A 24,026-nucleotide genomic window follows, 5' to 3' on the forward strand; every position below is an offset into this window, starting at 1 on the left:
AATAAAGATCAATTTGCTACTACTGCTGTGAAAGACAATTTTTTGTTTGCTAAAACAAAGTTGCACAATTAGAAAATTTCCCAAAAAGCTTGCCACTCAAGAAATCGAGAAATGTCACATTATAATCAAAAACTAAAAACTGTCAAAGCTACAGGGAAAGCCAAGAATATCTTCCACATCCCAAATCACTGAAATCAAAAAAATGGCTCAAGTATATCAGCATACAATTCAAACTGACTGAATTATTGCCGTGAATCATGTTGGCTAAGCTATTGGTGCTTTTTGACATAATTGAGTACGATTAACAAGGACGGTACTTTGAGTTAAACATATTTGACTTGGTTATAAAACAGATTAGCGATATATACACTAATGAATGGTAAGAAGTAAGCACCTTTATAATTTGCCTACAGTTTTAAATGCTATTAGTATTTTCAAAATTCTGCATAACCTTCCTATAAAACAAGCATCATTTCAATAGCTCTTGCCCTAAAAAAGCAGCCTGAAGAGCTAAAAAAATTAAAACAGCCTGAAGTGTACAGTAAAGATTAACTTTCAAAGCACATGTGAAATGTAAAAAACAGGTACAATAAATACATTCTGTTTTTATTTCATATAGCAATATAACAACATCTCTACCTTGCTGTTGCCAAAACATATTCATGACGTGGGGACCAAGATACTGCCAGTACTTCTTGCCTGTGACCTAGAAACAGCATGAGAGAGCTTACATAATATTCTAGGAAAATCATAGAATCATAGAATGGCCTGGGTTGAAAAGGACCTCAAAGATCATCGAGTTTCAACCCCCCTGCTGAGTGCAGGGTTGCCAACCACTAGACCAGGCTGCCCAGAGCCACATCCAGTCTGGCCTTGAATGCCTCCAGGGACGGGGCATCCACAACCCCCCTGGACAAGCTGTTCCAGTGTGTCACCACACTCTGTGTGAAAAACTTCCTCCTAATATCTAACTTACACCTCCCCTGCCTCAGTTTAAAACCATTCCCCCTTGTCCTATCGCTATCAACCCTTGTGAACAATCATTCCCCCTCCTGTTTATACGCTCCCTTCAAGTACTGGAAGGCCACAATGAGGTCTCCCCAGAGCCTTCTCTTCTCCAAGCTAAACAAGCCCAGTTCCCTCAACTTTTCATCACAGGAGAGGTGCTCCAGCCCTCTGATCATCTTGGTGGCCCTCCTCTGAACTCGTTCCAAGAGCTCCACGTCTTTCTTGGGCTGGGGCCCCCAGGCCTGGACACAGTACTCCAGATGGGGCCTCACAAGAGCTGAGTAGAGGGGGACCACCACCTCCCTCTCCCTGCTGGCCACTCCTCTTTTAATGCAGCCCAGAACATAGTTGGCCTTCCCAGCTGCCAGTGCACACTGCTGGCTCACGTCCAGCTTCTCGTCCACAAATAAAAGTAATGAAAATACTTAATTCTGCAGGATACATCAATCCAGAACAATAATCTAAATTTTCTAAATTGTAATATAAATTTAGATACTGTGAAAACAAATTATTTTCAGACAGAAGTTATCTCCCTTTCTTCCCCTTGCTCACGTGGAACTACAATAGCCTGTGTGATACAAGGAGTACTATACATATAACTTTTGTTAACAACTATGGTTTTGCCTGTGTAAGACACAGTGCAGAATAGTCACAGTTATTGCAACTATTTTAAAAACTATTATTAAATTCTGTATTAACACTGATGTTCTCAAATGCAGAAAATAAATCTACACCAGTTCTTCAGCAAGTCTTTTCAAAAAAGGCTAAAAAAAAGTATGTTTATCCTAATTACTTAAGAATAAAACTTTATTCAGCATACCCTCAAATACTCAGCTCCCAAATTTCAGATAAATTCCCCCTTATTATATTTGATATATTAAGATACTAAAATAAATGTAATCTTAGCAGTGATATACCCAGTGCAGGTTAGCAGTGAGAAACATTTATATATATATACACACGCACACACACATATACACACAAGTATGTATATACAAGGGCTGCTCCAAAAGTAATACCTCCTATTTTATGACATTGGCCCACAATGTCAGAAGCAGATGTTGGTGGTATGGCAGCAGAGGCGGAACCTTCCGACCAATATCCCATTACATGGCAGCAGAAGGGCAGCCTGACAAAATGCTGTCTGACATAAAAGTGTTTATGAAGCAAAGGTGTGGGACTGAATTCCTCCATGTGGAAAAAATGGCACCCACTGATATTCAGCAAGTGTCAATGAGTATTTATGGAGACCAAATAGTGGATGTGAATGCAATGAGGTGGTGGGTGGTGCGTTTCAGCAGTGATGACAGCAACATGAAAGACAAACTATGTTCCAAATGACCATGCACATTTTTATGAGTGTGGCATGCAGGCTTTTGTTTATCAGTGGCAAAAATGTAGAGCTAATGGTGGTAACTATGCTGAAAAATAGTGTTTTGTAGCTGAGAATTTGCTCTATTAAACAGTGTTATTGTGTTCTTGGTATCCGTTGTGCTTTCCAAATAAATATATAGGAAATACTACTTTTGGAGCAACATACTTATATGTACATGTACATATGTGTGTATATCAAAAACATTAGACAGATTTAGACAATAGGAAGTCTGAGGAAACATAAATGCAAGGACTGTAACCATACTTCATGTAACAATAGAAACACATTGATGAAAAATGGACTAAGTCATGTAAATACATTCTTGTTATGCAGTTGAGAGTTAGGTGAATCACATTGTTTCTTATGTATTTGTTGCCTTTCCATTACTTGGTCATATTCATATTCATTTCCAAACAGTAAACATTAGGGGAAATATTTTAAGGGCAAATTCTCACTAAGTGCAAAAACTAATGGATTAGAGAACAATAAAATCCTACTGCTTACTGAAATAAGTCAATGCCAAGAATTAAGTACGATTATACTGTAGATACTACTATCTTGCTTCTTACAGAGAAACCTCTAAAAATAATTTTTAAAAATCCACGAAAGAACCTTCACAGGTTATTTTGTTAAAAACAGAATTTTTTTGTTATTAAAAATAATTGAATTTAAAAACACCCATCTCCTGTATTGAATATACATGCACACAAAAACAAGATCAATACTTAACCATGTAATAAACAGTAATTACTATTGATTAGACCATGAAAATGTCCCAACATACGTAATAATTGTTGATTAACATTTGTGTTCTCCAACTCATTAGCACTTGGACTAACACCCAGAACAATCTTTTACACTGTGTAACTTTCACAACTGACACTAAATACATTAGTCATGTTACTTACAAAGAATACATTGTACATAGTGTTTCTTTATAAGGCCTGGTTTACTCAAAGTAGTTATTGTTTAGCATTTATGTTTCAGACTAAAAAGTACCCTGCAGAATGTGAGAACAGGATCCAGACTTCAAGTCACAGAGCTGTACTTTGGGGCTTTTGGTACCAACTGTAAACAACAGAAACAAAGACAGCTAAAAAAAAAACCTCAACACAACCATCACTTAAAAGAACAACAACCCAATCTTAGCAATGACAAAGAAACAGAAGAAAAATGTTAGCTGCATAACTGTTCATTTAGCAAAAGCAACAAGCTCTGCAACAAAATTACATTTTTATGCCAAAAAAATTTGCCCTACAACAAACAAAATGTAGGAACTGGGGGCAAATAAGACAGTACTTAAGTATCTTGAGAATTAAAAATATGATCTTTTCTTTAAATATTTTTTGGCTAATCATAGTAACATCCTGCAATTGAAAGCAATACATTCACACACTGCCACTTGAACTATTGACCTGGGTGATGGGATTGAGCGCACCCTCACAAAGTTTGCAGATGACATCAAGATGGGAGAAACTGTCAGTCTGACTGATGGTAGGAAGGCCCTTCAGAGGGATCCGTACAGGCTGGATGTTGAAAGGAGGTTGTGGCTAGCCTCTTCTCCTGCGTAACTAGTGATAGGACTAGAGGGAAGGGCCTCAAGTTGCACCAGGGGATATTCAGGTTGGATATTAGAAAAAACTTCACTGAAAGCTCCCCAGGGAGGTGGTTGAGTAACTATTCCTGGAGGTGTTAAAGAAACATGCAGATGAGGTACTAAGGAACATGGTTTAGCGGGGAAACATTGGTGGTGGGTGGATGGTTGGACTAGATGATCTTGGAGGTCTATTCCAAACTTGATGATTCTATGGATGCTTTCCTGTGTAACCTATTCTAGGGAACCTGCTTTGGCTGGAGGGCGGGAGGGGGGTGGGGGTTGGACTAGATTATCTCCAGAGGTCCCTTCCAACCCCTGTAATTCTGGGATTCTGTGTGTGACTGATTCTGCGATATAATAATCCTTAGATGTTACTTAAGTACATAAAGGTAATCTAGTCAGGAATTTTCATCTAGAAGGTTAATGGAATTATGCATTATTTCAGAATACTAAATGTGATATTCTCATGAATATCATCCAAATAACTGAAAATATTTTAATAATCTTTTTTAAGAAGACTGCAATTATGTAAGGAGGACAGGAGAGGAAAAAGAAATTTGGATATTACTTGCTATGTGGCACAACCCCTTAATACATAATGAAATTCTTATAGCACCCACATACCTGCTATTAAACAATGCTTTGTAGCAACTGGAGACATGTGATGGCTATAGACTGTTCCTTCAAATTGAAATACATCTGCAGGCTAATGATAAAAGGATCAAATTAATCAGAGTACAAATACATTATCAGAATGTAAATTTTCATTACTGTTTTTTCAAGTGATGGCTACAAATAAAACTAATACAAATATTACTATTTGCACGCTAACAGTAACTCGCCTGGTTAGAAATCTGATCATGCAAATACTGGAAAGTAAGTAAGTCTGCTCGCAGCACTAGACAACTACACCAGTGCTGCAAAGGTGACCCAGAAGAAAGCCCAAAGAAGTTCATCAGAAACATCAACGGATAAGATGTAAGGACTATCGAAGATTAAAAGAGAGCAAACAAGAAAGGTGCAGCACAAAGACAAAAGTCAACAAGAGATGCTTAGCCTAAATCTAGAAGCTCACTGTCAGCTCACAAACCTGACATGCTAACTTTCATTCTGAAAAGTAATCTATGCATCTATATAGATCTATATTGAGATGTAAAACAAACAAAAAATAAACAACAACAACAGAAGAAAACAAAAAAGCCCACACACAGTGATGAACTGCCTTATTAGTGTTAAAAATATTGAAATGTAATACTGGCTTTAATAATCAGTAGTACAGTGACTTCCTGCTACAACTGCTTTGTCATCTGAGTTAAAAATACTCTATAGAAAAAAAAATGAACTTCACTCTAAGTTGTCCTTATTTTGTGGAAGAACAAGTCGATCAGCAACCTTAACGCAAGCATTGTGTTTTCTAAGTAAGTGATGATCAGAGAGACACCTGGAATACAAACAGAACTTTCCATTTGAGAGAAGATCTAGTGATTGACAACATAGCTTCACATCTCATAAAAAGAGGTTCAAAAATCATACTCTATTATGTTTCTAGGATGATAGATTTTTTTTTCTTTTTTTCTTTAATTCATTCACCATGTTTTGAAACAACATTCAGATACTGTCACTGCAAATCCATTAATATACATACTGGAAACAATAAATGTGTAACTGAACAATCAGAAACTGGGATTAATGAGTCTGAGCAACCTAAAAGTCTGCAAAATCTGTTAACTTTAATTAAGTCATTTGCATTGGTTAGCATTTTCTTACTTGTTTCTCTCATTCTCTAGCAATTCACCATGAGAAAAGGTGTCTATAACGGTCAGAACAACAAATTTTGGATTTAGTGACCCAGTACATCCTTTCTAAACTCATTTGACTATGGCACTGCATATAAAACATTTTGTCCTCTTTAATTTTAAATGTCAAGAAGACCAAGTCCTTTTAAAGCACTATTTACATCTTAGTTACCAAAAATAATTAGCTCTGCTGTACAGTATTGCTGCTACACAGCTCAACTCAAACAAACAAAACTCAATATTTACTGAGAGAGAGAGAGAAACACAGTTCCTAAGAATGAACAAGAGCTTCAGACAGTTCTTGATGGACAAATAAATTATTTATGTATCATAAAATAAACTAGCTACATTCCTGCTCACAGTAAAAAACAAAAAGGAACTGTCCCAAGTGCACCAAGCTCCCATACAGTTTAGGCAATTAGGTCTCCCAAAACAGACAGATGCACACCAATGTACAATGCCACAGTACAGTTGTTCTCACAACTGGTTGTTTTTTGTCCCTCTAAATGTTCAGTTCTGTCAGGCTCAGGGTGAACTGCAGATGTGGAAAAAATAACATGTATAAAAAAAGCAAAGAAATTCTCTTACTTGTAAAGTATTAGTATCCCATATTTTCAAGGTTTTATCAAATGAGCTCGATGTAAACATGCCAGTATCATGAGGATACCACTGGACTGTCTCCACACTGAATTTATGTGCATCAGGATGGCTCCTAAAATCAAAGGGTTTCACTTGGTTAGTGTCTTGATAACTGGCTTATAATTGCCTTGATATTCAATGATAACTTGAAAAAGTAACTGTTTTTTTTTTCATTATGCTAAGTTTTCAAGATGAAGTAGTTATTTTGGTGCCTCAATTTCCAAACAACCAATGTAAATTACTTCACAGAGCTCTTATTTCAGGAAAGCATGAATCATTTACCCCTTAAAAATATGGTATTTATAGCATGTCACAAGTTGAAACTCTTGATCTGGAACACAAAGGAAACCAATGTCTCTTGACATTTTTCAATTCTTATGCTTAAAGTTATAATGTTTAAGGTTAAGACGTAACACTACAAACCATTTATGTTTGTGGAATCCCACTGCCTTGGAACCAACCCCACTGAAATATACCATCACATAAACAGTTCAAAAAATCCATGATTAGCTAATAATTACAGCTACACAATTACTGGAATTTCAAGTATACTGAAGCTACCAGACAGAAATAGACAGAGTTAATGAGAGGTTTTTTTTTTTGTTTTTTTTTGCATTTACAAATTAAACATTCAATTCAACTGTATACAGTAATATAATGTAATATAAATAATAATATACTAATCCTACTGGGAAGAACAGACACGAGAGCCAATCTTTACAACTCCAGGACATGATTCAACCAGACTCTAAATTCTATAGACAGTTCTGTATACCTGCTAGGCCACACATATCTGAGCTGGATCCATGTGGATTCAGTTCAAGGGCCCAGTACCACTCTCCCAGATGCAAAAGCATCATGCTGTTGGTTAACCCTGTAGGCAGAAAAGCACCACCAGAGCTGCTTGCTCAATCATTCACTCTCCCCAGGTGGGATGGGAGAGAGAATTGTAAACACAGAACTGAGAAAACCCACTGGCTGAGATAAGGACAGTTTAATAAATCACAGGGAAATAAAACAACCAACTAAAAAGAACAAACATAAAAAAAAGAAAAAAAAACCAAACAAACCAACCCCAGTGAAGTGATACAAAAGCAACTGCTCACCAACAAGTGACTGAACCAACACAAGTCCCAAAGCAATAGCAAGCCCCTGAAAACTCATCTTTCCTGCACTCCACCCACCACCTTCCCCTTGCCATCCCAAGTTTGCATGACATTGTATGGTATGGAATATCTCCTTGGTTAATTCAGCATTTCATTCAAGCATTTGGACAGTGTTCCCTCCCAACCTCTAGTCCACCCCCAAACTATTTGCTGAGGGGGCAGAGTGAAAAACAGAGAAAACCTTAATGCCCTTAAGTACTGTTCAAAAACAGACAAGATACTGGTGTACTATCAACACTCTTTTGGCCACAAATTCAAAACACAGCACCACACAAGCTACTATGAAGAGAAATAACTCCACGCCAGCCAGACCTAGCACACATGCTATAGTCCAGCCGGCTCCATCTGGAGCTAGTAAAGAGCTCATAGGATTTCTTCACTGCAATTTTTTATCTTTGCATTTGTTGTTTTAAGTCTCCTGGCCTCCAAAGTGACAACTATTGCAAGGGAGTTATTTTGTAAATACTGATCCAGATCTTCTGTACAGATCTGGCACTACACTTCAGCTAATAAAGCTTCCCGTTTACTTGGGTTGCTAGAAAGCACAGAAGATATCGTATGTCTTTAAATAGAGTAAGCCTGAAGCTAGCACCAACAATACTAATAACTACTGAGCAACTACTGAGTTTAATTTAATAACTTCTTATTGGTTATTTCTAAGTGATTACCCTGTAGCAGCCTGTTACTTTGCCACAGTGCTTAGCATCCCCTGATTTTGGGCACCTATTCTACAGACGGGCAAACTACAAATCTTCAGTACCTCTAATGACAAGAAATCAAGCCCGTCTTGGTGTGAACTTAACTCCTGTACAGTGATCTGTACAAATTCATGCAGAAATATTCATGGTCCACTAAAAAATAAATTAATTGAACTAACTATCCTTATACAGTAAATACAAGTGTACAACACTGGACCGTGTTCAGCAGTGTACCAATATCATCACTTCTCCTATATTCTCTCTCGAGTAGCTCTGCAGGAATCACCTTTAGTCTAGCCAGGCTTAGTAGTGGCCATGTGCCATTCCACTTCATCTCTTAGGGCTGTATATTTTTCTAGTTCATTTTATATGCAGTGTGTTTCCCCGTTAGTGAGGAAATCCCAACCTTTTTAATGAAAGAAAAATATAGAATGAATTACATGGACAGTAAAGTCACTGATACTCACTCATCCTGGACAGTTTTCAAATACAGAAAGTCTACAGAAGCATCAGCTTTGTTATCTAAAAGCTGGTAAAGTTTGGTTACTCTTAAATATCAGTTTTTGCCACATGACAGCATGAATCACATGAAACCAAGTAAAGGTTGGCGTGCTGACTCCCAGTGGAACAAGGAAGGTAAAACTCAGAAAACTTCTATTCCATTGGTGACTCCAAATCTATGTAAAAAACATTACTTATATTGCAATCTACCATCTACCCTCTCTAATGGTCTGAACTACTTGCCCCTCAGCTGTCCCAGGTCATAATCTACTCAGAAATATCCTGAAAGAATATGTAACAAGAACTTTTTCTTAAAGCAACTTCCAGTCCAGAGTTGCTTTGTGCCCTGCAAACTTGGATCACAGACAAATCCTCATAACATGTCATTAACATGTGTTTTAAAGATAAGAGACAATCAGATCAAAAGTATTTCTCATTGGTAATTAGAAATTAATTTATAATGTCAGGAAGTCCGTGTGGATAGTATTCCAGTATCTGAAGCTATGTATGTAGCTAATTAGCTACAGTGGGTATTTAAAACATACCAGTAAACTAGAAAAATATGTGGAATAAATAATTTAAGGCAAAAACCTTACTACAGTTACTTTAAGCAACAACAATTACAACAACATTTAGAACATTGTTCTACACAAAATAAGATTCTATTACTATGATTTAATCTTCTGTACAAGTGGTGAGAAATAGAAGACAGATCTACACAAATAAACACCTACTCAAGAAACAGACTGCCAACTAACCATACTCAAATAGAATTTTCAAGTACGTAATGCTTCAACTGACTAGACCAGACCGATAAGGAAACAATAGCACAATTTTAGCACACATTTATCATTTTTTTAATGCTGTGTGTTAGCAGCACATTTTCTGCATCTGTTTCAGAATTCACTTTTGTTTTTACACTCAGGGACATACATTCATTACTAGTTGTTAACTACAATTTCAAGTTATTTTGTTCAAGTAGTCCCAGACACAACACTTAGCAAGTGCAGCAGATTACATTCCTACCCATTTGTTTTCATTCATATTCTATTAATCTTTTTTTTATTCTTCTTCTTATAGTCCAACATACTAATCTGGGGCTCTTACTGCAACGGATATGTTCTGTGCTTGTTGATATCACTCATGAAGCTCTTAAACCTCAAATAATTTAAAGACTAGGAAAAAAACAAGGATAAAATGTAGGTACTAATCTTTTACATAGTTGGATATTTGTCGTTGTTACTCTTAGATAAAGTCCTAATCTAATAGAAAATCTAAGCACAAATTAAAAAACAGCTTTTGCTGGAAGACTTAATGCCAATAATGGAGAAAATTATACTACCTGCAGGGAAGGTCTCACACAGCAATAAAGGTTTTGAGTCTTTCTACTGATTTTTTCAACTAGCATGGTAGTACTTGGGTCTTCAGAAAAATATGTCCCATTTTTGTCAGTAATACATCTGTCCTCATTCAAGCATTCTTAAAAAGTTCTGTGTTAATTAATACTGCAACTAGACAATGTGGTGTTAACCTGGTGAACTTAAAATACACAGTTGTAAAGCCAGTAATAGAGAGACTGGAAATAAAACCAACAGTTACAAATCTTAGATTTTTTTCCAATCTGCTGAACAATTTACAAGTCTCTTTATCCTAGACATAAGTATGCATATTTATCTGTTAAGTTGGTGCTAGTCTTACAATGGATATCACTATTAACTTTTAATAGCTTTCTCTTTGAGTACTTACCTTCCCACAGAACAAAGTGCTTTACATGTGTAATTTGGTTTTCTGCTCAAGTTTTCAAGGTCATAAAGAACAATAACACCATCTGAACCACCTGATAACATGCTGAAAGCAAAAATAAAACACACAGGTTACAAAAGGTAAGACCTCAACCAGCTAAATATAATTAAGGATTTGGCAATAAAATAATGCCCAAAACATAGTGAAGTGATTATATATACTTTTGCCAAACTAAAGTATACACTTACTATCTTCCTTCAACAGGCTCAATATCAAGGGTGTTAATTCCACTGCCATGTATTCTTTCCACATCTCTATCTTTATTTAATTCTAAACTTAGAACCCTGAAAAAAAAAAGAAGAAAAATGAACAGAAAAGTGAGATGAAAAATATGAACAACAGATTTTTAAGATATTGCTACATAACTCGACAGAGCGCAAAACATATTTTCATCCTTCCTCAGTGCATCTAAAGTCCCATCTATTTATTCTTGCAAAGTAAACTTACAGAGACACAAAACAAGATTAAAATTTGACAGAAAAAGTGTTTTATTATCTGTATTGCTGGAAGCTAACAGGCAAGAAAATATGTGAGATAGGCTCAAAGGAATATCAAAGTTGCATTTAAGGTCAACACATGAAGCATCAAAAACAAGAAAGTAGTTTGAAAAAAAACAGACAGAGACAATAAGAGGTATTTGTCATATTTGTGACAAATATTAGTTACTTGCAAGCTTCATTATGTACCATCACTCCTACTTAGAACTATGGACACCTAGTGGTCAAGTTTATTTAGTTTAATAAATCACAATATTTCCTTTTACTACTACTTTGTATGTTTACTACTTTGTGTGTTATGTTTTGTGCAATATTAAGACAAAACTACATTATCCATGTGGTGAAGCTTCCAATAGTTTTCTGGTCTTGTGATCAGAAAAGATCCTAATATCCTGCGATGCTTTTTTTGAGAAGCTTGAACTGTTAGAGGCAGAATGCCCAACAGTATGTACACAGACACGCTTCAAAAGCATGTAAGTCATTCAAGCTAGTTTAAAATATGTAGAATAGAATTAGGTGAGAATTTTGATATTCACAAGATACTTGAAATTTTTGAGCTCATGACTGAATTTTGGTGAAGCGATAACTTGCCTTAAATAAATGTTTTATGGCATGCGACTTGAAAATGTAGTTCCAGTCTACGGAAGATGATGAATGATTTTTTAAATTCAAAACAAAGATGCACAGGAGGGAAAAACATTAGGTACGTGGTTATTTGAGTGATATAAACTGTGCGCATTTTGCTTCTTTCTCAACATTGAATGCTACGTGGATGCTGAAGGGGCAGAAAGTACCTATTTTGATAACATGCAGAACAGAAATGACCTTCCTGAATTATGGCAATTCCACCAATTACAATTATAAATTGCATATTTTACAATTTATTTGTAGTCTATTTATTTTACAGATTCTTTCTATATTCAGCCACAAAAGCCCAACTGAAGGCAAATACACAGGTAAACAGACAGCAACCTTGTCGTGAGGATCCAACACAAATCCTTCCAGCTGATGGATGCGGTTTTGTGAGCAGCTGAACAAAGACTGGCTTTACCTCATTTATCTTGAAATACAGCTGCAAAACAGATTCCTTAATAATAAACCAAATATTACCACATTACTGACTTTGGCAGTTGTACCAATCAGCGCCTCTCTTCAGTCACTACTTTCCAGAAAGCTTTTAGGAACAGAACAATAATCCTGCATCGAATTCTTATGTCAGCAGCCAATGGGCGTGGTTTTGGGAAGATCGAGGTCGAGCTGGTGCATGAGCCCAAGCACCACGTAAGTCTCGCCTTTTCATGAAATACAGCATAGTCACACGTGAATGGCAACAGCCTCTGAGGCTGGTAAGGTAGAACACACAGTGACACTGTGCTGCACCTTTATCACCCTGTCTGCATTCAACCCAGCCAAACACCACCCATCCGCTTGCCCCAGGGCTGTTAATTCCCGACTGCGAACAAAAATCCTATCGAACCCTTTCCAGATGAGTAACGGCGCGTACCGGACAGCCACTGCCGGGCAGCGCGCCAGGTCAGACCGCAGGACTGCCGCCCGCTCCGCCACAGCTCGCCCCGCTCCCGAGGCAGGCGGTGGGGCAGAGCCTGGCCCTCGGCTCGCGCGCCGAGGAAAGGACAGCGCCGGGCCCCGCCTCAGGCCGGCCCCCAACCAGCTCCAGGCAGCCGCTGCGGGTCCGCCCCGCGCAGCTCCGCCCCAGTCTTTTCCCCACCAAGCCCCGCTACCTGCGGGTAGACTCAGCCCGGCGCAGCCGCAAGGGATCGTCGAGCCCAGCCTGACGGGCCGAAATAAACCCCAGCATGGTCGAACGGTGCCGCCACTTGACACCGCTCCGCCATCTTGGGCCTGTGCTGGCCGGGATTGGCTGCAGGTGGAAAGGTTTTCGCCAATCGCGAGCGGTGTTGCTGGCATGAAGGAGGCGGCGGGGTAGGGTCACGTGATTGGTGTCGCGGGGGCGGGGCTCCCTGCCGGTGGGGGTCGCTCTCTGCCGCTAGCGGTGGTGAGGATCTGCGCCGTGCCGGCATGGGTCGCGCCTGGCAGGCGCTGCGGGCCCTGCGCCTGCGGCTCCTCGGGCCCGAGAAGGAGCTGGTGGGCACCGACCAGTTCGGCAATAAGTACTACCGCGTGCCCCAGTACCAGACCGGTGCAGGTAGGCACGGGCCTCACCTTATGCTGCCCCGCAGGGACCCGGGCTGAGCGCCGTAGCACAGCCCGCGGCCACACGCGTGGTGCGCTGCCCGGGGCGGGGGCTGCAGGGAGCGCCGCCCCGCGCTGAGGGCACCGCCTCGGGCAGCGGAGGGCTGAGTTGCGTCTCCTGCTCTTGTCCCGGGTTACGGAACGCTTGTGAGGGCGGAAAGTGTGCGGCTTTGGAGGGGCGGCGGGGGGCTGCGGGATGTGACTTGGTTTGAAGAACCCCGAGTTTCGGTTTGAGGAGCCTCGGCGTGCTTGCACTGTGTCGTCACGTCATCCTGCGCGGACACTGCTCAGCTCTGCGTCGTTTTAGGTGGCATGCCTGAAGGTGTGCGAGTGTACGTGCCGCAGTGCTTAATCGGAAAGCGGTCTGTATTCAGCACAACTTTGTATTCCAGTTTAGAGGGCTTCATAGTTCCAGGAAGCAGCTTCACAAGCTGAAAACTTTTCGTACTCAGAAACTCTTCATCTGTTAGGCTGGGTGGAAAGAGAGCCAGAAGAGCAGCCACAGGAGTCCGAGTAGATTCACTGAGATGGTCTATGTCTGTGCTTGCTTATAAATCAAAGTATAGGTACCTTGCATTCAAATATAACAATAACTGAAAATTAGTGAATTTCAGATTTAATGAGATGAGGGGAAGAAATATTTCAGACAATGAAGGTGCCAAGTAATGAACAAATATCCCCGAAGATCTGAGTGGTTTGAAACACGGCTAAATAGCTCCGTAGTATGGCCGCACCTTCTTGCTTACAAGGAGGAGTAAAACCTACAGTCAGATTCTTTGTTTATGATCCTAAAATTATTTCACTGTCAGTCCTTATTTACTGGTCAGAGTGACCAGTCTTCTGTAGATATTTGAACTTTTGCAAGTGGAGATTTCACCATGAAAGCCCTCTTCTGAAGCTTTAAGATTAATCTCTATTTAGAACTTTATAGTAATTGCAGTACCAGTAGTAAGAGTGTGGGAAGATAAAATGTAGTTACTGAACTTTGCGGAAGAGCAGTATGGGAAGTTTTTAAATTTACTGAGGAATTGCCATTGTTCTAAGAATATATATTGCGTGGTATCCTTTGAGTTTATGACTTTTTTTTTCTTAAAATAAGCCGTAGAAATAATTAGCATAATACTTCAGAGATTAAATTGAGCAGTGAGGGCTGGCTCTTATAAGCTCTCTAATTCCAAGTCTGGCTGAAGCTGGTGAAATCAGCACTTTATGTATCTTTTACAGACTCTTGCATATTAAGTTTATATTAGTGATAGAGCTGTTACAATGTGGGTTTGTTCAATTATTATTGTTATTTCTGGATTTTCCTCTGTCTTTGTACTTCACTGGAGGAAATAAGCTCTTGAAGAAACCAAGTAAATTAGACAGCTGCTGCTTTTTCTTAAGACCCAGATCTCGAACCTGCCTTTGTTTCAGACTGGCAGAGGGATTCTACCTTCAGCTGGAGGCAAGAACAGAGTACATAGACAGTACCTATGTCTTCAAGTGCCTTAAGCAAAAGCTGTCTACCAGCTTTTTTTTGGTCTGTGCTGATCTTTGATGGAGGTTAGAATAGAAGAACACGGAGACTATGATGCAAAGGATTGATGTCCCGTGTCTTTCAGTTGTACTCTCCTACATTCGGTCCTGGTTCCATGGCTCCCTTGAATGCTGGGGCCTTGTCTAGGTTGGTAAGGAGCAGTGCAGGCAGATCAGTGGATCTGTGTGGTTGATTTTGAGTTTTCCTCAAGTTTTCCAACTCACGATTCAGAGAGTTTACTTCATATTAAATTCAGTCTGCTTCCCATGACTAAATGTGTACGATATGTGTAGTTTGAAATTTGTAAAGAGGGGGTGGGGGAAGCGTAAATGATGCAGATTTGGCCACTATACTGTCTTGGCATCCAGTATCTTGTTAGGTTTTGAAATGTTTCATAAGTGAGGATTTTATCTTTAAAACAAACAGTAAACCCCTCCCCCCCCCCCCCCCAAAAAAAAAAAAAAAAAAACAACCAAAGCAATAACAACAATTTGTGTACGCAGCCTACTTTGAGATCCAAATCGGCAAGTGATAAATAGAGACAACTGGCTTGAATCAAATCACTGCTGTTAGTGTAGTCTCACAAGTATCCTAAAATCTGGGATGTCTCAGTCAAAATCAAGATGTAGCCAGTTTATGTGAAGACAGCCTCTACTGGTTTCCAGTTGGGTGTCTTGCATTCCTAACTTTGGCAGTGTTTGAGTACTTATGTTATTATGTTATTTTTAACAACTTTAATGTATTTGTGGTATAGGGAATCAGTGTGGTTTGCAGCTTTCAGTGCAAAGGTACTAATTTTAGCATCTATTTGCATTATTTTATAAAGGTCTGAAAGTAATGGCAAAAACATTTGCATGAAGATGGTATCTTTGTTCTCCTGAGTGAACAGATAAACACTTGACAGTTTGGAATGGAAAGTAAGGGAAATATGAGACTGAGGAGTTTTGAGGATGGTTATATTCTTTCCTGTGAAAGAGACAAGTGTTGAAAATCCCTAAAGTGGAAGAATGAGAAGTTAGTAGATTCCGTAGAAGAAGACAATGCTAGAAATAGAAAAGAAGTTGAGGAAAAAAATTGTGAGCTTCAGTATGGGGGAAGGACTCTGAAGAAGGAATGGTTCTGCCCACAGAAGTACAAAATAATTAGTAAGAATTAGAGTAGTTAATTTTCTCAAAGTATGGAAGTTCACATGCAGCAAAACTGAAGGTACATTGTGTGATACTTATCAGGGAAGAAAATCACCTTCAGAGAAAAGTCAAACCTTCAACACTTGGATTAAGTAGGCTCATTTGGAAGAAAAGATAACTAATAACATTATGCAAGTTTATTTTAATTTGTTTTGTTTTGTTTTCCTACAAGGTTACTTTTAAGGGATGAAAATGGTTAAATATTACAACTGCTTTTTGCTTGTCATGAGACAAACATTTGGCATAACTCATTAAATCTGAGATAACTCTTCAGTTGCAAGTCTTCAGTTGGGTGTGAGTGGACAGCTGGGTAGTGGAGATTAGTGACTCATTTCAGTATCATAGACAAGCATTTTTCTAAACAGACTAGATTTATCATTGTAATGCATTTATTTTTCTTACTGTATATCTTGCTATCATGGCATTTCCATAGCATTGGTACATGATGAATTGTTTCTCCTGTAGAACATTGAATGATTATTAAAATGTTCATATTTATTACAAAATGAGTTCCTCAGTTTATACATTTATTAGAACAATCTGTATCATATAGGAAATGACTGATTCCATTTTCCATTGAAGAAGTTTATAGAGACTCTTCTTGCATTTTCATGAATAAACTGGTGTTAAGAGTCACTGAACATTTTAGGTCAGGTGTGTTGTCATGGTTTTATGATTTTTGGTTATCGGTATTCCATATCATAACATCATGTAGTGCACTGGGAGTTAAAGAGTTAATGCTCCAGTTCTGTGGATCATGGGTAGTTCCTGGTACCTGGTTCTCAGAAGAGAAGAACAACTACGTTTCCCAGAAAGCTGCTTGCTGTTCTGTTACCATTTTCTGTTCAGAGGGAAAGATAAAACAGTTCACATATCACAAGATGTCCCTTTTTTGCTCTCTGCTTCCCTCCTGCTCATCCCAGCAGTGTCTCTCTCCCTAGCCATCTCACCACCAGCATTAGAGTAAGGCCTTTTGGTTTTTGGATGCTCTCTCTCATTTTATTTGATTTATTAGCTTCAATTCCAATTATATTATATTGTGTTATTTTGCATTCCGATATCTTATTTAGTAAATTAGTTTGTTTCCCCTCAGATCGTTGCCGCTGTTTTGTTTTTAGGCCCATCTCCCTACCCTTTCCCCTCTCCCTTTTCCCAGGGCGTGGGTCTGTGAAGTCCCCTACCCCGTTAGTCACAGAACTGGGCCAAGCCTGCCCATAAACCACTGAGATATGTACTTTTCATCTTTTCTAAAGACTGATTCAGGACAACTTATTTGAACTCTTCATTATCTTCATTTGTACTGTCATTTATTAAAAAGACTCGTAGCTAAAGTGAGCAATCCATGAAATACTGGCATGTAGAAGTTAAAAGAGTCAGTTAACAACAAGAGGTGAGTTTAAATGCTTAAAACATTTCCCTGTATGAAACAACAGACCAAGCAAGGTTAGACTTCGCTTGGAGTTGCAGCTTACCAGGAGTAGCTGGAAAAAGCACGAAATATTCTGTATCGAAGTCTTTGTGTTGCATAAACTCTTCATTAAGGGGCATATGTGGCCTGAGCCTGTGGTATGATCTGAGCTTTAAGGTTGAAGCTGGTATGTAAGACGTTTCTCAGTATTCTTGTCAGTATTTTGGAGCAAAAGCAACAAAGTTTCTGTGGGAAACCTTTTCATGTGGAATACCTGTTTACATTCATGTAAAAGATCTTTATCTGGGAAACTGTTTATCATGACAAGCCAGAAATGTGCAAATAAGGGAGAATCTGTATAAGAAGATTGTAATTACTCAATTACAGGAACTACATAGCATGTCCTGACTTTCATTAAAAAATGTGTATTTAAAAAAAAAAAAACAAACAAATTCTGTTGAGATTAAAGGAATTCTGAGTGATCTTCTGTTTTATATAGTGGTCTGTTACCTTCCCGTGCATCAGAAGTGTAGAGCAAAATTTCTACATTCTTTCAAGCTTTGCTATAAAATACAATAATATATAAAATGTGATTTGCTGAAGAGTAGGTTGAAACATTCCTGTAATGCTTTGTCGAAAAAAAAATCTCTCTAAAGTTTATCTTCTGAGGTTAAAACTAACACTTTCAACTTGACAGTTACCCTTCTTGCTCACAAAAATGAAATCTAAGGAAGAAGCAGAAACTGATACTGATGGTATGAACCATGTGTAAACTGATTATAAAACGTTGTAGATAGCTATACGGATTATTGGTGCATATTAAAAAAAAAAAGTTCAAACCAGGTTTTTTAAGTGTTGGTGGCAAACTAATATATACGTTTTAGTGACGTCTAATTTTCAGATAAACTCAGCATTTGATTTCAGTTAATGTCTTTGTTACCAAATGTTGAGGGTCTTAATTATTTTGAATATTAAAATAGAAGTATTGAGAAAGTGTTTCCTGTTTTGCGAGTATTTTATCACCTAGTAATAGCTGACAGGTTCGGGTTTGTCCAGATGGTGGCAACACAGTTTCAGAAACAACTTGCAATCCTTACTCTTGAAATTGAGCTTTCCTTTGAGACTGCCTAACAGAAGCCTAGCTCTAAAATAATGGTATGTGTATTTGTACAGAAATTAAACTTGCATTGCATACTACCAGCTTTGAGGTTAGTAATTCTGGAATGACAAAATAGCTTTTCAGTATGTCTGATACTGCAGCAAAGCAATTACACTGTGAAGAGCTTACTGCGGATTATAAAAGCATTAATATTTGAAAAACAGTGTTTGGGTGCAGTGATACATTATTTTACTTCAGCTGCCAGAAGTGAATTGACAACAGGCATGGTATGTTAAGCTCGCCAACTTTAAAACCACAAATAGCAATAAGTAATCATACGTACAAGCAAAAAGTTGCTTGTTGTCTGTTGCCATATCTGGCTATGTACACACCAAAGATCACTGATACTATACTAAGATGCTGACCATACTGATTTTGCCTGCTAGCGTTATGTTTTATATGCTGTACATTTGTTACTTTAATTATTAAGGTTTTGCTTTGAGAGCCTGTATTCACTCATGCTCTGTGTGTGTTGTTATTTTTGTTTTGTCTTTTTTTTTTTTTTTTTGAGGTTGATCTGCTGGCCAAAAATGAGATATTAACATAAGGAAAGTTAAAGTATACTTTTACTAACTTTCTCTGCTTCTTTTTGTGTATGTAAAAATGTTTTCAATAACTGGTACAATCTGAGATGATTTTGTCAATCACGTTGACTTAAACACCAGCCACCTGCAGGATTGTAAATAATAGCCCTTTTTGGTAGCTGCTAAGAACCTGTTTCAATACAGCCATTTTGGTGGTTGTTGCAAACATGTTTGTCTAGATGTATCTTTTCTAAGTGTTAAAATAACTATAGGGTACTTGTATTGACTTGCTTGTGCTTTCTTTTCCTAAACATACAATTAAAAGTAGTATGACTCACCAATACATTATTCCATTGTAAGTTAGCACAAGTGAGCCTGTTGGGAGTCCAAAGTGACAGGAAAAAGCAGCTGTCTGATGGCTTTTGTTGCTTTCCTTTGAAACCATTAGCAGCCTTGCCCACGCTTCATCCTTTGAACTTGATCACCATGGAGATATGAATGTGTTGTAAGCATGATCATCATAGCAATCATGATTGTCATCTTATTATCATACCTGCTTTATGGCTAAATTCTACCATTTCTAGCTTCACGAAAAACAAGAAGAATTCCACTTTTTCTTCAAGTTAAAAAAAGAAAAAATAGGTTATATATGTAAGAAGAAGAAATCCCTTCATCTGTATAGAGTTCTAGGGTTTGAAATTGTATTAATAAGCTACAGAACAAACTTAATGTACAGCAGAGACTTGAACTATATCTAACTACTATAGGAAATATTTTACTAACATCTCTGTTTAACAAATTTCTACTCATTTGTCTGAATTAGAGTGATCAAGTTTATAATTATTGTCCAAATGCTTAGTTGATTTTGATTGTCCCATGAAAGTTTTTGATAACATTCTTGCTGGTAGTTTATCTGGTATATTCTTTTTTAGGATATAGTTGTTTATTACTGTGAAGTAAGACTAGGAGGAAAACTAAAACACTTATTATTTTTTAAAAGTGGTAGATATAATAAAAAGGGCAAAGAGTAGAACAAGAATGCAGTTGAGGAGTTGCAGTAAGAGAGAAGTGAAATAAAAGTTGCTGAGGAAGGCTGGCATACTACCCTGTGGGCCACTGCAACCTTCTCCGTTTCTTCTGAAGAATGGACAAGGTAGTAAGGAGTTAGGTTTGATTTCTGATTTGTACAATAAGCTTTTTGTGTTCTTTGTAGATCTTTAAAGTAGCAAATAAAGTTTCTACCATGAGAGGTTTGGTAGCTTTAAGGTTGGATTTACAGAGATAAGAACTAATATGCCTGCGGGAGGGAAGAGTCAGTTTCATGCTCCACCTCTGGGTACACGTGTTGTATAGAAAGGTGGAAGGCTTAAAGATGAGTATCAGAGGCTGAAGAAATGGAAATAATGAAATAGGGAGATCAAATATTAATTTACAGGTGTCTTTTATTTATGGCCATGTGCATATGAAATGTGAGGTGTTAGCATTTCACCCTTCTTGAACTAAGGAAGGATTAATGTGACTAACCTCTTTAGTCTAGGTGATCTGGAAGGATCATCAAGAGGAATTGCAGAAAATATGAAGTTTGCTTCTGGTCAGGAGAAGTCAAAGAGAGAACGAATTCTGACAGGCTTCAGCAGGTGGTGGTCAGTGTTGTAAGAATTAGAAGTTGTCACGAGCTTTGAAACTCATGAAGCACATGGATTTACTGAGATTTTGTACCTGTAAAAGGGGTATTGAGGTTGGGGTAGGATGAGGGGGGGAAAGGTCCAAGACATAAATGGAGTCTTACCTTTCAGTACCATGGAATAATTGTTTCTTTTCCACTGAGGAGTCTTAAATTAAGGTGATCAAATGTACCAGCTTGGAATAAAAGAACACAACTAATGCTTCCTGGTTTTATAGTCCTGTGCACTCATTTATTTTTTTATCCTTATCTCTAAGCAGTATTAATTTTTCTCTTCATTTTTGATTAGTGAATAGCAGTTACAGTCAAGAAATTAAAATAAGTCAATGAAGACCAATTGCTACTTCCTGTTTTCTTGTATGGAAAATTATATGCACCTTCCACAGCACCTCTGTTTAGTCAGAAATATTATTTACCATGTTTTACTGTCAGGATCAGGATGCACTATCCCAAAGACAAGTAGCAGTCACGGTAACGTTCCCCCTAAAGCAGAGGAGGAATTCATTCTGGAGCATTGTTCGTGTTAAATCATGTAGATTAATAATGAAACTTATTTCTGTGCTGTTAAACTAGCTGAGCTCTTAGTATTGTTTCTTCCAGTGGATGGATCGTAAGAGAGATACTGAACATCCTTTTAATTCAGTGTCATCAGTACAATAAACTGATCTTCAGAAAAGACTTTCTTGTGTAGTTTTCCATCTGTTTAAGGTACTGTAATGGAAACTGATTAGGAATTGGACAGGAATTGAATTGAGTGGCAATATCTGTGGCTTCTGGTAGAATTGTAGGCTGTTAGTTCAAACAAATGTGTTGAGCAGCAAGGTAATAAAGAAATACTTATTTTGCTGTTCTGAACAAACATTAGGATTTTTTTTTTTTTAAGAAACTCGATATTTGGAAGGTACAGCTTACAGTGGCAGTGTGTGTGGGGGGGGGGAGTCAACACAATTTAAAAAGAACTTGAAGTTTAAAATGTCTTCAAGGATAGTTGTTTAAGGTGAGTTACAACTTGGGTAGTTCTTTCGGGGTGTCATGTTAGGATTTTCTTTGCTTAATCTGTGGATCACTACTTCTCTTAATGTTGTCTTGAACCTGGTAGTGTCTCAGTGGTGCCTTAGGGTGGTCATTGCTGCAACTTTTTCAGGCCAGGATGGGGCCTGTGAGCACAGTGAGTTTTGTTAGCTTAATCTATTTGTATCTAACAGTTCTTGTACTGTTGTCAAGTGTCATTTCACTGGTGATAGAAAGGAGAGGGGAAAAAAAAGAGTCTAGTGAAGAAGAGCTTCATGCAGTATGAGGGCTACGAAAGATTTGGATGGAGCAAAAACTTAGAATTGGTTGTTACCAGGATACTCTACAAAAACTCTTCTAATATTAGGGCTGTAGTAAATCACAGGATCATAGAATGATTCATGCTGAAAGGGGCCTTTAAAGATCACTTAGTCCAATGCTCTTTTTAGTCATCTTGTACTTGTGCTTGTGAACTGGTGGCTTCTTCTAGTAAGTTAGCTAGAAATTGAAATCACAGAATTATAGCAGTTGGAAGGGACCTCCATGGATCATCTAGTCCATGTTGAATTCTGGTTGGTATAGTTGCCATGGTATTGTAACAACCAAAAAATTCTTCAAACTTCAAATGGACTAATATTCTAGAAGATTAAGAAAAAAAAGTTTGTCCTGAAGTTAGCAACCCCAAACTGTGAAACTATGAGTATTTCAGTTACAGTAATAAGACCATTATAAATGAAAGTAATATATGTATCTCTATTTAGAGTTAGTTAGGAAATGTTAGTTAATAAACAAGGACTTGATTAGGGCCAAGCCCACGTGTTATCTCTTTTACTACATCTGATTTAAAAAAAAAAAAAAGAAAAAGGACTTAGGACTTTTTTCTCAAGTACAGGAGTTCTTTTGAAGTCCACGATAAAGCTTCTGCTGTCTTACAAAACTTTACCGTTCTATTTGCCATTCTTGTGAAATAGTTACTGAAAATGGAATTCTGTATGTAAATATCTATTTAACGCATGTGGCATTTGAGCAATATGATAGAAATGCTGGATTCTGAAATTTCCAAAGATATACATAATGGTTTTGTGAGAAACTAGTTGGCTATACTAATAAAAAAGAAAAAAAAAATCCAAATTTATTTCCATGGTACACTAAATCTCCAAACAGAGAGTTAGCTGAAAAAAGTATTTGTCAAAAAACACAAACTTGAGTGGTCCTTTATGAGGCTGCTCATGTTTACCTTCTTGTCTTGTTCTCTCCCATTCTTGCTGCAAGTGCTTATGCAGGCTCATGCTGGGTCCCTCTTAAGTCTAAGCAGTACACTTCCTTTTGTGAGGAGGAGTAATCACCTGCTCTGGTTTGTGGCACAGACTGTGCAAGTGCAACAGTGTAAGGGAGGAAAAAGCACCAAGTGGTGAGAACAAAGACAGGTTTGCTACTTTGAGTAGCAGTTCTAGCTCAAATACTAGCTCAACTGCTTGCTAGTCCACATTCACAGTGGAGTAATTCTAGTAATTCTAAAGAATGAGGGCTACACTGTTCATTTTAGCCAATCTATAAAAGTGGATATTTGCAAGGTACTCATTTTTTTTCTTTGCTCATACTTCTCTCAAAGTATTGAGAATTCTGTCACTGTTATCTTATTGCACAAAGTAAAATTCTGAATTGAGCCTGGTATGATGATTACAAAGGAGTCAAAGCACTAGTTCTAGAAATAAGTTGTGGTTATTTTCTCATCTCTGAGATAATTTTTTAAAAATTCAGTGTAGTAGTTCGTTATCTCTGTAAGAATTACTTCAGATGAAACAGAAACATCTATTCTTGTTATTAAAGAAGATTTATTATTAAAGAATTTATTATTTGGTATTGTAATGTGGATGTATCCTCATTTAAAAAAAAAGAAAAGAGAGTCTACTTAGTCCATTCCTGATTTGAGAAACGTGAACACAGGACCAATGGCAATTTTTTTTAATAAGCAAATCATGACATTACTTCAGTGTGATGCACTGTGGTTTCCTAGGTTGTTCTTGAAATAGTTAACGGGGACTCTGATACTTTACAAAATCAGCTGTTTGTGTGAAATTTCTGCCATCTCAGATAAAAGACATATCCTGTAAGCAGTTTCTGAGCCAGAGCTGAAAAATGGTCACCTTCTGGTTTTGAGTCTGACCCAGATATGTAGTAGTATGGGATAAAGTCATAGAATCATAGTAGAATCATAGAATGGCCTGGGTTGAAAAGGA

The 24,026-nt window shown here is 37.9% G+C and overlaps 2 protein-coding genes across 4 annotated transcripts in view; one reads left to right on the forward strand and one right to left on the reverse strand.

Annotated features, from left to right (window-relative positions):
• Positions 1-12,978, reverse strand: part of ERCC8 (ERCC excision repair 8, CSA ubiquitin ligase complex subunit) — a 36,284-nt gene extending 23,306 nt beyond the window's left edge. Inside the window, exons 1-7 of one of the 3 annotated variants that reach the window (XM_021379801.1) lie at positions 12,823-12,976; positions 10,772-10,867; positions 10,527-10,628; positions 6,365-6,488; positions 4,605-4,686; positions 3,383-3,451; positions 640-706 (exon numbers count right to left, since the gene is read on the reverse strand). In XM_021379801.1, the coding sequence (XP_021235476.1) occupies positions 640-706; positions 3,383-3,451; positions 4,605-4,686; positions 6,365-6,488; positions 10,527-10,628; positions 10,772-10,867; positions 12,823-12,899 (617 nt within the window). In that variant the 5' untranslated portion in view covers positions 12,900-12,976. Of the gene's footprint in view, positions 1-639; positions 707-3,382; positions 3,452-4,604; positions 4,687-6,364; positions 6,489-10,526; positions 10,629-10,771; positions 10,868-12,584; positions 12,736-12,822 lie in introns of those variants that run through there. The other 2 variants (XM_021379803.1, XM_021379802.1) reach the window with 2 other exon arrangements.
• Positions 13,031-24,026, forward strand: part of NDUFAF2 (NADH:ubiquinone oxidoreductase complex assembly factor 2) — a 49,163-nt gene continuing 38,167 nt past the window's right edge. The window contains exon 1 of the mRNA XM_021379804.1: positions 13,031-13,247. Within this exon, the coding sequence (XP_021235479.1) occupies positions 13,121-13,247 (127 nt within the window). The 5' untranslated portion in view covers positions 13,031-13,120. The remainder of the gene's footprint in view (positions 13,248-24,026) is intronic.

This window comes from Numida meleagris, chromosome Z (genome assembly GCF_002078875.1).
Source record: "Numida meleagris isolate 19003 breed g44 Domestic line chromosome Z, NumMel1.0, whole genome shotgun sequence".
In the NCBI taxonomy this organism is placed as follows: Eukaryota; Metazoa; Chordata; class Aves; order Galliformes; family Numididae; genus Numida; species Numida meleagris.